We start from the raw sequence: 15,080 nt of genomic DNA on the forward strand, positions 1-15,080 counted from the left end.
GATACATATTTCATTTTCTGTTATGCCTCAAATTTTGCACTTTATGTAAAAATAGAATACCTTATTGTTTGCAAGTGTGATTGGTGAATAAACATACCATTTCAATTATAACACAGGGCTTGGAAACCAAATAGACAACACCATTTTAAGCATCTTATTATACATGCTAATAAAATTTCAAACTAAAAGGTTCAGTATATTTCTGAAGAGAAATTAAAATGTAATAGAATTTCCAATGATAGACATCCCTCCCTTCCTCTGGAGATTGTCCATTATTTTTAAAAGCATGTAGTAAGCTTGGTGTTCTTTTTGGTTTTGGTTTTGGTTTTTTTCCAAAACATTTCAGAGTAATAAGTGAATGTAGTGTTGTCCTTGATAAGTGGTTTATTTTCTGTCAAATAGGTCACTTTTCTTGCAGGTATAGTGTTTCAGAAATCTGTTTTATTGGAAGAGGAATGTATTGCATGTTTAGTAATTATTTTTTCAGGTTTTCAGAACAAGGGTTTCCTGACTGAATACAAATGTTGAACATGTTGTTAATTTCTTGCCTCCTCTTTTTTTCCCCCTCTCTCTCTGGTAGGTGTTTCAGGGACAATTGGATTGTTTGGCTATATCAACCATTCAGGCTTTGACAGCAGTAATGAACAAATCTCCAGCTGCTAAGGTGAAACATACATCCTCAAGCTCTAAATTGTTATTTAAATATACTAATTTTCACTGTATAATTCCCAAAGTAATGTATGAAAGTATGTGTATAGTACCTGTTGTTTCACACCTGAAGTGAAATAGTTCACAAACTATCTCAGTACAGGAATCATTTTGCTGATAATTTTAGAGACAAACACCTATGGGCACTACTTTAGGATTTTATGATACAATTGTAACCTAATAGTGATTTATATAGTGTCAGTCAGCAAAGGTAGCACTGGTGTTGTTATGATTATTTTAAGTGATTCTATGGTTAGTGTGTTTAAAGAATTACATTTTATGTCATAGTTTTTCTTCATTAATAAATCATGACTCTTTCACTTTGCTCAGTTTATGACTGACTACATTGTGAACATTTTCCACATGTGAGCAGCCTTTTCAGTTTGGGACTTGTTTTTCCAGATGACCATGGAAGTTCTGCTAGTTACTCTTAGGGTTTTCTTTCTTTCTCATTCACTACCATTGACTCTGTCCTGCTTTTCACTTACACTGATTTTGTGCTAGTAATTTCCACATTGAATAGTTTTAAGGATTAGTGAGATCATCTTTGTAAAGCGGTAAGCATAGTGCTAGGCACATGCTAAATCCTTGATAAATATCAATGTCTATCATCATCGTTATTATTACCATTACCATTTTTCCTTTTATCTAACACCTCTAATATAGTTCATGGTTTGCCTTTCTAATAGCAGACATGAATGAATGATTCCTTTTTCCCTAAGCCATGCCTTCAGTAGTATTCCTTACTTTCCATTGGTTTTTGTTAGGAGACTCTTAAAAATTGCTCTGTAAATGTTGCTATATATAACTCATGGTTAGATGCTTATTAGATAGGCTTATACAACTTTTACAGGCTGGCTTAGGAATTGAATGCCATTTACAATAGTTTCTGTAAAAAATCATTTTGGAGCATCTGGGTGGCTCAGTCAGTTAAAAGCATTTGCCTTTTGCTTAGGTCATGATCTCACAGTTCTGGGATGGAATTCTGGGATTCAGCCCCATGTTGGGCTCCCCCACTCAGTGCGGAGTTGGCATCTCCTGCTTCTCTTGCTTATGCTCTCTCTCACTCGTTCTTTCTCAAATAAATAAATAAAATCTTTTAAAAAAATCATTTTAAGTTCTAAGTAATTGATTTGAGTATAATAGATTGTACTATACTTGAATTTCAGACCTGGAATGATCAAGTCTTATTAAAATACAATTTTTAAAAATTATATAATGCTTTGTATGATTTAAAGTTCAAAAAGTTACTTTAAAAAACCCTTTTGGGGAGCACTTGGATGGTTCAGTCAGCTAAGTGTCTGACTCTTGACCTCAGCTCAGGCTTTGATCTCAGGGTTGTGGAATTGAGGCCCATGTCTAGCTCCATACTCAGCATGCAGTCAGCTTGAGATTCTCTCTCTCCCTCTACTCCTTTCCCCATTCATGCTGTCTGTCTCTCAGTCTCTAAATATATAGATAAATTACTGAAATCTTTTTTTATAAAAGCCCTTTAAAAAATGATTGGTATTCTTTTTTTTAAGTTTTTATTTAAATTACAGTTAAGATACAGTGTAATATTAGTTTCAGGTGTACAATATAGTTGTTCAACGCTTCCATACAGCACTCAGTGTTCATCACAACAAGTCACTTCTTGCTCTCCATCACCTGTATAACCTACCTCCCCACCCACCTCTCCTCTGGTAACCATTAGTGTGTTCTCTATAGGTAAGAGTCGGTTTCTTAGCTTCTCTCTCTCTCTCTTTTTTTTTTTTCCCCTAGGCCTGTTTGTTTTGTTTCTTAAATGCCACATATGAATGAAATCCTACAAATCCTATTTGTCTTTCTCTGACTGACTTATTTCACTTAACATAATACTCTAGATCCATCCATGTCATTACAAATGATATTTCATCTTTTTTATGACTGAGAAATAGTCCATCATATATATATTTATATATCTCTCTGTCTCTCTCTATATATATCTACACACACATCTTCTTTATCCATTCATCAATTGATGGACACTTGGGCTATTTCTATAATTTGACCACTGTAGCTAATACTGCTATAAACACAGGGGTGCTGCATCCCTTTGAATTAGTATTAAAAAATTCCTTTAAAAATTTTTCTTCCTCCCCTTCGCCCATAGTCAACTAGTTCCCCTCCACAGAGGCAACCAATCTTACTCATTTTATTTAAATATTTGATTTTAAGTGTATAGATTGATGCCTGATTTACTGGACCAATGTTGTATTACTAGCTTTTTTGGTTGTCTCTTTATTTTACTTCTAGGGTTGTGTGCCCACTTGTTCGAAAATACATATGACTTAGATCCTAACAAAATGAACTTGATATTTCAGATAATTCAGTCCTTTTAGATACAAAAAGCAGAGAGAAAAATTGGGTTGCCGAACTCTAATTTAATCTTGAGAGACTGCTGACTCCTCTTACCCCCAAAGTCTCCTCAATTTCTTCTCCGTATTTGTTTTGATTTCATATATATTTCATGTTAAACTATATCATTACAAAACAAGTGAAAGGAAATGAATGTACCTGAATCTGAAATGAAAATAATAATTTTATAATGTACAATTCTTGCTTATTTATTTTACATTTTGATAGACTATGGTCACATATTTCAGAAGGTATATAGTCTATTTTAAGATGAAGTGATTTAAGAAATAAATATTGAGCTCAGTCTTTTCAATATTAAGTTAATTAACTTAAATGAGTATATAACAGCATTTTAAAATTCCAACAAATACAGTCTTTGAAGATTGTGCTTTGATGTATTTCTTTCCCTTCCCCTAGGAAGTATTTAAAGAAAGAATTGGTTATACACATATGTTTGAGGTTTTAAAATCCCTGGGTCAGCCACCACTGGAACTACTTAAAGAACTTATGAATATGGTGAGTTTTATAGTTTTTAATTATTAAACACTTTCCATTATCTCCCTATCCAACGTGGTTACTAACCTTTTATCTTTTATGTTGCTTTATAGGCTGTAGAGGGTGACCACACTTCAGTTGGGATATTGGGCATTAGTAATGTCCATCCTCTCTTGCTTCTTATCCAGTGGCTTCCAGAGCTAGAATCCCATGATCTGCAAATTTTCATCTCTGATTGGCTGAAAAGAATTTGCTGTATTAATAGGCAGAGTCGAACTACTTGTGTCAATGCAAACATGGGAATTCACATCATCAAAACACTTGATTCCCATTCTTCCCTCCATCGAACTTGTGCTGAGAACTTGATTGCACTTCATGGTTCCTTGGGGAGTCAGTCAGTGAGCTCAGAAGAAATACGTCGACTACTGAGATTGCTGAGAGTGGATGAATCTGAATATATTCATCCTTACACCACTCCTGTGACTCGAGCAATTCTGACAATGGCCCGAAAACAAAGTCTAGAGAGTGCACTACAGTATTTTAATTTGTCACATAGTATGGCAGGAATTACTGTGCCTTCCATACAGAAGTGGCCAGGATCTGCCTTTTCTTTCAATGCTTGGTTTTGCTTAGATCAGGATCAGTTGACTCTTGGCATTGCTAACAAAGGAGGAAAAAGAAAACAGTTGTACAGGTACTGGTACAAATTATGGAATGTAAATGAATACTGTCACAACAATATATGCTGTAATTCCCAAACAGGAAAAAGCATTTCAAGCCTCTAGTTTTTAAATGCAGGACAGTTTATCTGAAGCTTCTCTATCCTTAGGGTATATACAGTTTAATTATTAGTATTTTATTATTTCATTATATTGATTACATATCTCAAATATTTTGCTAGTTCTTTGGTTTAGAAGCAAAGTTCCTTCTTAAAAGTATTGTAAAAGTGGAGAAAAAGGAAAAATTTTTAAATGAATGCTGATCTTTTTGTTCCATTGAAAATGCCATATATTTATATGAAGGATCAGAAAACCTTTGTTTCTGTGGATCCAGACTTAATTAGTTCAGTAACTAATAAGTTTTAATACACCTTGTGATTTTTAAGACTTTTATTCATGCTTTTTGAATCCTGTTTGAAAGAATTTTGAAGATTTGAAAGTTTATTGTTTTACTGTTGTTTGATAATGGGATCCCACTCTTATGGCTACCTTTTTATAATTTACTAAACCAATTATTAAACCTAAAAAAGAATTATCTTTAAAGCAAGATTGGACTGATTGATACTTGGCAGCAGAATGTAAACCACAGCATAATTGATAAAGATATTCATGATGATATGGTTTTGTGTGTTCCAGTGATGATAACTGAACAACTGACTTCAAAGGTTCTGATAACATATATTTTTGTTAGCTTTTTTACAGGAAGTGGCATGGGTTTTGAAGCTTTTATTACCCATTCAGGTATGTTGGTTGTGGCAGTGTGCACAAAAAGAGAATATGCTACAGTTATGCTTCCTGACCACAGTTTCTGTGATTCCCTCTGGGTAAGGTTTTAAGACATCACATTTAACTTTTTCTGGTTCTTTCTTTTTTTTTGTTTTTAAGTTTGATTTGCCAACATATAGTATAACACCCAGCGTTCATCCCATCAAGTGTCCTCTTCAGTGTCCGTCACCCAGTTGCCCCATCCCCCTGCCCACTTCCCCTTCCGCAAACCTTTGTTTCCCAGAGTTAGGAGTCTCTCGTGGTTTGTCTCCCTCTCTAATTTTTCCCACTCAGTTCCCCTCTTTATAATCCCTTTTACTGTTTCTTATATTAAAAACACATTTGGTGCATGTACATGAGGAGTTGTCTCCTTTTTGAGAGTTGATTAATTTTTACTTTAAAATTCTATTTATGTTGAAGTTTATCTATAAGGAAGTTAACATCATTATCATCATCATCATACATTCAGCAGCAGTAAGTTTTCTCCTAAAAAGTTAAAAGGAAATGTTAACATTTCTTTCAAGTTCTCTAGAATCTGATTTGATTTTGAAACTCCACTTAAAATGAGAACATAAATTAAATTATTAAAAACAATGCATTTCTGTTGCTTTTCTTAAAGTATAAATTGCTTATTAGAAAAATTGATTATAAAGAATACTCAGACTTGATAAGTGCAGAAAAGATACTATGTTACAATTGTGTATAAATTTTCCAGAATAGATGTAAATGCTTTTATTGTACTACAGGAAAAATTGTCATTCACTTTAAGAACAGAATTTTAACCAAGATTTAATTATGCTTAATCTCAATGTTCTACTGTTCACACAAACTAATACTCTGAAAGTATTTGTCATTCCAAAGATTTAATGTAATTTTAATCTTTAAATTTATGTCTTACTTTATTAGCACAACATAACCATTGTTCATATGCCTGGAAAAAGACCCTTTGGTCAGAGCCTTGTCTATATCTATGACAACGGACAGCAGAAGGTCTCTGCCCCTCTCAGATTTCCTGCCATGAATGAAGTAAGCATATCTAACCTATTCTTTATGGGACCCATTGATTGAGAACTCTTGAAAAAAAAAATTTTTTTTAAGATTTATTTATTTATTTATGAGAGAGAGAGAGACAGAGAGAGAGAGAGAGAGAGAGGGGCAGAGACACAGGCAGAGGGAGAAGCAGGCTTCCATGCCAGGAGCCCGACGCAGGACTTGATCCTGGGACTCCAGGATCGCACCCTGGGCCAAAGGCAGGTGCCAAACCACTGAGCCACCCAGGGATCCCCCTTGAAAATTTTTAATTTAATGTAGAAGCTTCTGTTTTTTTAAAAATATGTGCCCATAAATTTTAAAGGGTTTTCTATATTATAACGTATAGTAAGTTAATATTTAATACCATTAGCCTATCATTATTAGGTGAAGTTAAACAACATGTAATAAAAACAACTTTTAAGTTTCTTCTTTAGAAGAAACAAATGTAGTTAAATTCGGCTTAGGAGAAAAAGACTAAAAATAGGAAAGCCAAAGAAATTGAATAGTAGAGAGCAAAAGATTGTTTAATAAAGCTCCTCCAAGGGCACCTGCCTGGCTCAGTCGGAAGAGCATGGGACTCTTGTGGTTATGAGTTCAGGCCCCACATGGAGTGTAAAGATAACTTTAAAATAAAATCTTTTAGTAAATAAATAAAGCCCATCAAGTATACAAGGTACTTAGAGATTGTTATGATGGCCTCTTTTTCATTTCTACTGAATTTAAAATAGTAATGAAGAAACTTTTTTTTTTTTAGAAACTTTTTTTTAAAAGATTTTATTTATTCATGAGAGACAGAGAGAGAGATGCAGAGACATAGGGAGAAGCAGGCGGGGAGCCTGATGTGGGACTCGATCCCAGGATCTCGGGATCATGACCTGAGCCAAAGGCAGATGCTCAATCACTGAGCCACCCAGGTATCCCAGTTATGAAGAAACTTTAAGCCTTTAAATTGTAGTCAAATATAAACCAGAATTTATTTACTGAGATGATTCTTTTTTTTTTTTTTAAGATTTTATTTATTTATTCATAGACACAGAGAGAGAGGCAGAGACACAGGCAGAGAGAGAAGCAGGCTCCATGCAGGTAGCCCGATGTGGGACTCGATCCCGGGTCTCCAGGATCGCACCCCAGGCTGCAGGTGACGCCAAACCGCTGCGCCACCGGGGCTGCCCTACTGAGATGATTCTTGAAGAACATTAGTGTAAAGGTTTTTTGAGAATTCTTAAATAATTTTGAAAGAGCTTTTTAAAAAAACGATGAAATACATTATTTCCTAAGTCCTTTTAGGATTCTAGTAATTGTTGTTATCTATCCTGATGCTCATTACAGAATAACCTGTAATTAGTATTATTTATACAAATGTTTAGCTTGTTTATAAATTTTAAAGGCGAAAAGTAGTTTCCTCTATTTGAGAATGCAGTAAAATTGTTAAAGATTTTAAAAATACTCATTAAAATGTGAGTTATAAAAGTAATGCATCTAAATACTATAGGCCAAAAGTAACATCTGTAATGACTTACGTGTACACACATTATGACCCAATAAAATTAAAACTTCCTGTTTTAGTTTCCATCTATTTGTTTTCTTAATTTTATGAACTGTTTTTTTTTCAATATCAAGTTAGAGATGTAATTAAAATTGTGTAATTTATTTTGTTTCTTAATTCTTAGCCTTTTATTTCCTGCTGCATTGGTTCAGCTGGGCAAAGAACCACGACTCCTCCACCATCCCAAATTCCAGATCCGCCTTTTTCTTCCCCCATTACTCCTCATCGGACATCATTTGGTGGAATTTTGTCATCAGCCTCCTGGGGAGGATCACTTGAAAAATCAAAACTGATTACGAAATTGATATCAGCTGGAACCCAAGATAGTGAATGGGGATGCCCCACATCTCTGGAGGGTCAGCTAGGGTCTGTTATCATCTTCTACGAAGCACTACAGCCTCCTCAAGTGAAGGCATTATATTTAGCAGGTGAGCATGTACAGTCATACTTCTTAAACTTAGTTTTTTTGTTGCTTACATGTATTTTGAAGAATATATTTGATCTCAAGAGTATATTTGTATTTGTAATGGAAGCTGAAAGGGAAGAAAAAACTCACTACATTTCATCCTCCCCACCTCCAACTTGATTGGGGTATTATTGGTATAGAACATAGGTATGTTTAAGAAGTACAGTGTAGGGATGCCTGGGTGGCTCAGTGGTTGAGCGTCTGCCTTTGGCCCAGGGTGTGATCCTGGAGTCCCAGGATCAAGTCTCATGTCAGGCTCCCTGCATGGAGCCTTCTTCTCCTTCTGCCTATGTCTCTGCCTCTCTCTCTCTCTGTCTGTCATGAATAAATAAAATCTTAAAAAAAAAAAAGAAGTACAATGTAATGATTTGGTACACATATATATTGCAAAATGATTACCACAATAAGGTTAGTTAGGACCTCTGTCCGTCACATAATTACAGCATGTGATTGTGTGATGTGTGGTGAAAGCATTTGAGATCTACTCTCTTAACTTTTTTTTTTCTTAAGATTTTATTTATTCATAAGAGACACACAGAGAGAGGCAGAGACACAGGCAGAGGGAGAAGCATGCTTTATGTGGAGCCTGATGTGGGACTCGATCCCAGGTCTCCAGGATCAGGCCTTGGGCTGAAGGTGGCGCTAAACCGCTGAGCCACCTGGGCTGCCCTACTCTCTTAATAACTTTTTGGGGTATAATATAGTTTGGTTAACTCTAGTACACCATACCTTTTTTTTTGGTAAGCATAAATAAAGCAAACCTTTAGGAAATATTTCAAATATCCATAATAATGTCTATATTAGTCTGTTAGGACTGCTCTAACACAATACCACAGACTTGGGTTACTTAAACACTATTTCTTCACAATTCTGGATGTATAATTCCAAGATCAAGTTTCCATCAGGCTTGGTTTCTGTTAAAGATTCTCCCTGGCTTGTAGATTACTGCCTTCTCACTGTGACCTCACATGGCATCTTCCCTTGGTGTATGTGCGAAGAGAAAGATGTCTATTCCTCTTCTTATGAGGGACCCTTATGACATCATTTAACTTTAGATACCTCCTTAAAGACCCTATCTCCAAATATAATCACGTAGGGTGCTAAAACTTCAACATATGAGTTTGGGAGGGACATAATTCAGTATATAATATTGCCAGTACTTTTGACAGATTTTAATAAATTGATGAAACAAAATATGTCTATGTTTATAAGAAATCATATGATTGATTCTAAAATTATGTGTCTTGTTCTAAGACTTGTCATTTTTATATTAACATACCTGAAGAAATGAGGACAGAAGAATCCTATTTCTTGGATAAGATTACAAGCTATTTTTGTTTTGGCTTTTCCTTTTTCTTTTGGCAGTGATTTTAAAGATACACACTGTTATTATTGGATCATAACTATTTTCAAAATTATATCTATATTCTAGTAGGATGTTCAGGAGGTAAACCTCTAAGTATTTATATGTACCAACTGCAAAAGAGTTATGTAAAAATATCTTTTTTAGATTACATAATCTTGAAATGAATGGGACTGCCTAGATTTAATTTGGATTTTATTTTTATAATTCTTCCAATTTACAGTTCTACTCTTACAAATAATAGTTATTTGTTGTATGGTCTTCTTAATGATTGTTTTGGGTGGTTGCATAATATTTCATTGAATCTGTATTGCATAATTTACTTAGGTTGTTTATAGTTTTTAATTTGACATAAACTTGAAGTATTAAATAAGATGAGCTATTGTACTTTTAGTGTTTTTCCTTAATTTGGATACGTTCACTTATAATAAACTCCCAGGATATATATTCAAAGTGTTTGAATTTTTTTTTGGCTCTTAATACATGTTGCTTAATCTGTTTCCAAAAGATACATACCAATTCATAGTGTCTACTAGTAAAATGTAAGTATACCAATTTCATCACAGGCTTATTAAGGTGGAATGGTCAGTACTATTTCCTTCATTTTTTGATTTAAGATGGGAACTTGTTATAATTTGTATTTGTTAGATTTTTTTTTTAGTCTTATTAATTCACAGTTCAATTTCTGTGGTATCTATTCACATTATTGGTTGATTGTTTTGCTATTTTATCTTATAAATTTAAATTACGTTAGATAAATTACTAAGTAGATTTTGTTATATTTGATATTAGTTTTCTGATACCATATAAAATTCCCTTTCTCTAGTGGACATCAAACCACCCCCCAGCTTTTTTTAGGTTTTAGATGAACTGGAGGTGATGTAAAAATAAAGTTCATTTGGCTAGTATGTTGTTTTTTTTTTTCCTTTTCAATCAATCAATCTTATTTATTTCAAAATTTCCTTCTTTTACCTTCAACAAAAATACATTTCCATTCCTTCTATCTTTGTAACATATCTCCTAGTTTTCTACATGCAGAATTTATCTCTGATTCTTATCAGTTTGTATAGTTAGCAGAATTTTAACTTTTAGAAACCTTAGTCTCCCTTGAAAACAATATAGTAAGTAAGCATGAACCCTTACATCTGAATTCTTTAGACCTAAGTTAATGAATCAATAAAGCACAAACCATGTATACCAACAGACTCAAAAATCCTTAGTTTCTTTGCAGTAAGAAATAAAAACCATAAATCTGTGTTTCGTAAGCAGTGCTTTAGTGCTTTACCCAAACTTGAACCCTAACCCTAATCCTAAATTGGGTTCTTTTTTTTTTTTTCCTAAGATTTTATTTATTTACTCACAAACTCATGAGAGACACAGGCAGAGGGAGAAACAGGCTCCGAGCAGGGAGCTTGACGTGGGACTCGATCCAGGATCTCCAGGATCACGCCCTGGGCTGAAGGTGGCGCTAAACCGCTGAGCCACCCGGGCTGCCCCTAAATTGGGTTCTGACTCAACCCAGCCCCATAGCCTGGCCCAGAAGCACAAGGGACTGACAACACATAAGCGACACCAGAAAACTCAGCCACCCACTCGGGGAAATGTGGCCATTTGGAAGACCAGCAAATGTCTAGAACCCAAACAATTGGAAGGGCCTCCTGAGCCCAGTCATACATTCAATGTCGCCACTGCACATCAGCTCCAAGCCTGAGCCTCATGCTAAGCCTTGCCCTCAACTCAGCCTTCTGGGGAGGTCTCTACCATTTGGGCAGATGGGAACCTCCAAGCTCCTGGGCCCTAACCCTAACCCTAGATTGAGTTGTGATCTGACCCAGCCCCAGAGCCTGGGTCCAAATCCCAAGGGACTGATGATACATGAGCGACACCAGAAAGCTCAGGACACCCTCTAGGAGGAAAAAGTGCCGTTTGTATGAGGGGCAGACAGCAGGAGCTCAAGAAATTGGAGGGGCATTCTGAGCCCACCCTGCACACCAGCCGTGCATCTGAACCTCACTAACCCCTGTCCTCACTTCAGCCCTGCGGGGATGTCTCCCCCATGATAGCAGATGGGACCCTCCAAGCTGTTGGACCCTCACCTTCTCCCTAACCCTAACCCCTAACCCTAAACTCAGCTCTCCATTGAGGTGTCCTCACTGCTGGCCGGTAGGTCCCTCCAAATTCCTGGGCTCTAACATCCTAGCTTTGCATCCAGATTTTGTACCATGGCTAGTATGTTTTATCTGTGTTGAATAGCTTGAAACAGCTTAATTTTTAAATTTATTCTGATTACACAGAACCAAGGAGGCCATATATATTCAGTGACATTTGTGTATGTGTGTCTAAATAATTTTCAGGTCCAAACTGTTTAAGTCCTTGGAAATTCCAAGAGTCTGACATGGCTGACCTGCCTGGTAACATCCTTCTTCACTACACTGCAAAGGTGAGAATAGATGCATGGAGTGTATCTAGTTGTAACTATGCTGTGAATAAAATTCCATTTTTGTTCCTTTTGTCATTTCGATGGATATTTGAGAAGGATGGTCTTGAATTTCCATTTAAAAATTACTAATTTTCAAAAGAAGAGGAGAAGCAATAAAAATTAATTTGCAACTCTCAACTAGGATTCAAATGTTAATCATTATTTCATCCCAGTAGTATGAGTGGGAATCGTTATAGTTGGAATACTAATGAATTGACGTCAGTAAACTTATATTATCCTACTGTTTTGGAAGGAGAGATTAAATAGAACAACTTTTTTTTTTTGTTTATTTTTTAAATGTAATACTAGCAAGAAAACAAACCAAAAAAAAAAAGAAATGTTTATTTCATAAAGAGAAATAAGAAACTACTTATATGCAAGCACACATAGTCCTTTTTCCTTCAAAGACTTACCCAGTGAAAGTAATTAAGATCAGCAATAGCTGAGGGAAAGATCAAGTGTAGAACTCGAAGGAAGAAAAGGAAAGTGACATAAACAATATTAGTTGCCTTCATTGTACCAAATGTTACGTTGACCCAGAAAATGCTTTTGTTTGTGAGATTATACAATGTAGAAATTTTTTTCTAGGTTAGCCAGCTAGTACATGGTCATAATTTATTACTTTGAAAACTTACTTGTGATATCTGACCTAATAAAATTTACTTATTTATATTACCCTTAACTTTTTATTTTGATTAATTTCAAGCCTAGAGTGTTTGAAGGAATGGTAAACTAAAATCATATATACTCTCCACCTGAATTCACCAATTATTAACATTTTGCCATACCTGTTGACTGTCTCAATCTTTTGTGAAGATAGATTGACGTAGCTATCAGACACTTAGAAATACCCCTAAATATTTCTATGTAATTATTAACCTACCTAGAAAAATTATCAGTAATTTATGTACTCTTTCAGATTTTCCCAGTTTTCCCGAAAATATTTTGTTTATTAGCCTTTTAAAAATTTAAATCTGGATCAAGGTTCATGCATTGTATTATCTATAAGGTCTCTTCCGCCTCAATCTTTTTTAATGTTTGCCTTTTGTAACACTAACATTTTTCCAAAGATATGTTTGTCTACTGAACTAGACTTTTAAGTTATTTTCTTGGCAGGAACTGTATCATATTCTTATTTTCACTTTTAGAAGTAGATAGGAAATAATTGAATTTAATCTCACTAATGTATTTAGTAGCATGTTCTAGACTTAATAGCTAATTGAGTCTTTTTAGCATTATGGTTGTCATATTCTCTTTTCAAATTTAAACTTGATAAAATTCTGTAATAAAATAGCTATTAATGTTTTTCCTCAATAAATTCAGTATGGCAAATATATACAATAAACAGTTTCTTCGAAAAATATTTCTTAAAAATGGTGATGAGTGTTCTGTGGTTAAGTTTGGGGAGATGTATTTTGTATATCCATTTAGAGATTGATATCACTTGAAAAATCTTGTTAAAAACTAGTTTACTTTTGTTTTATTCTACTTTTTTCATAAGTTATTTGAGCATAGAACATGTTCTGTTTTTTTTTTTTTTAAGATTTTATTTATTTATTCATAGAGATGCAGAGAGAGAGAGAGAGAGGCAGAGACACAGGCAGAGGGAGAAGCAGGCTCCATGCAGAGAGCTCTACGCGGGACTCGATCAAGGGTCTCTAGATCACGCCCTGGGCTGCAGGTGGCGCTAAACCGCTGCGCCACCGGGGCTGCCCACATGTTCTGTTTTTTTAATCGTACTTATTGACAAGTACTAGTCTGGGAAAAGGTGCTCTAGAGGGTTTTTTGACAGTCAGCAGTTTTTCATTTTTGTGCTGATGTGTAGGAGGTGTTAAGCCATCCATTGCTGATAATTTTTTGAGTGTCTTCTTCAAGCCAAGAATTGTGCTGAACTTTCAGGATATAAAGATGAATAAAGTGTCTGACTTTAAGAAGCTTATAACCTAAAGTGAAGTAAATATGAAAAAAAAATTGCAGTATAATTTTGTGAGCATCTTTCTTTTTAGCTGCCATTTAGAATAGTAATATTAAACTTAATATTGTAAGCATCTTATCATTGACTATTCTATATACCCTTTTAAATTATGGTGAAATGGGCAGCCCGGGTGGCTCAGTGGTTTAGCGCCGCCTTCAGCCCAGGGTGTGATTCTGGAAACCTGGGATTGAGTCCCACGTCAGGCTCCCTGCATGGAGCCTGCTTCTCCCTCTGCCTCTCTCTCTCTCTCTCTGTGTCTCTGCCTCTCTCTCTCTCTGTGTCTCTCATGAATAAATAAATAAAATCTTTAAAAGAAAAGAAAAAAAATTATGGTGAAATGTTTCACATATAGTTAAAATGATGTTTTGTCCTCACTGTGCTTAGCTATTTGCCATATTTTCCTTTTATTCTTAGGCTTGCAAAAATTCAATCTGTCTTGATTTATCTACTAATTGTTTGCATGGGAGATTAACAGGAAACAAAGTAGTGAACTGGGACATCAAGGTAAGTAATGATGAGCAACATACTATGTTGAGTTTATTGAACCTTTTAAAGAGTTTATCTTTTAAGCACCACCAGTTTTTTTTTTTAATATTTTATTTATTTATTCATGATAGTCACACAGAGAGAGACAGAGAGGCAGAGACACAGGCAGAGGGAGAAGCAGGCTCCATGCAGGGAGCCTGATGTGGGATTTGATCCCAGGTCTCCAGGATCGTGCCCCGGGCCAAAAGCAGGCGCCAAACCGCTGCGCCACCCAGGGATCCCTAAGCACCACCAGTTTAATCTGAGTAATAAGTCCTGGTGAATATGTTTGCAGGCAAGATATACAGTTTGAAGTATAAACAAAGAAGTAGAATGATTAGTTTGCTTGAAAGTTAGTTACCTTCTTAAACTACGTTTGAATTTAACAGTTTCTTTTAGAAGAATATACTGCCTTAGTTTATTGATCTGCTTTTAAGGTATTTAATCCCTAAACTTATATGGCAGATTTCAACCAGAGAGCACAGGTGAGGGGTGGAGCAGAGGAAGAGGGGCACGCAGATTCCCCACTGAGCAGGGAGTCAGCCCAATGCAGGGCTCAATCCCAGAACCCTGAGATCATGACTTGAGCCAAAGTCACATGCTTAACTCACTGAGCCATCCAGGTACCCCC

General features: G+C 35.4%; 1 protein-coding gene across 9 annotated transcripts in view; it reads left to right on the forward strand.

Moving 5' to 3' along the window:
- Window positions 1-15,080, forward strand: part of NBEAL1 (neurobeachin like 1) — a 178,045-nt gene that overhangs the window by 64,454 nt on the left and 98,511 nt on the right. For all 9 annotated transcript variants that reach the window (XR_005385234.1, XM_038585400.1, XM_038585404.1 and 6 more), the window contains 8 exons: window positions 581-664; window positions 3,502-3,600; window positions 3,693-4,273; window positions 4,990-5,122; window positions 5,970-6,089; window positions 7,766-8,069; window positions 11,825-11,910; window positions 14,339-14,428. Coding sequence is in view for 8 of the 9 variants with exons in the window: in XM_038585400.1 (XP_038441328.1) it covers window positions 581-664; window positions 3,502-3,600; window positions 3,693-4,273; window positions 4,990-5,122; window positions 5,970-6,089; window positions 7,766-8,069; window positions 11,825-11,910; window positions 14,339-14,428 (1,497 nt within the window). In the remaining variant the exon portion in view is untranslated. The remainder of the gene's footprint in view (window positions 1-580; window positions 665-3,501; window positions 3,601-3,692; window positions 4,274-4,989; window positions 5,123-5,969; window positions 6,090-7,765; window positions 8,070-11,824; window positions 11,911-14,338; window positions 14,429-15,080) is intronic.

This window comes from Canis lupus, chromosome 37 (assembly GCF_011100685.1).
Source record: "Canis lupus familiaris isolate Mischka breed German Shepherd chromosome 37, alternate assembly UU_Cfam_GSD_1.0, whole genome shotgun sequence".
Classification (NCBI taxonomy): domain Eukaryota; kingdom Metazoa; phylum Chordata; class Mammalia; order Carnivora; family Canidae; genus Canis; species Canis lupus.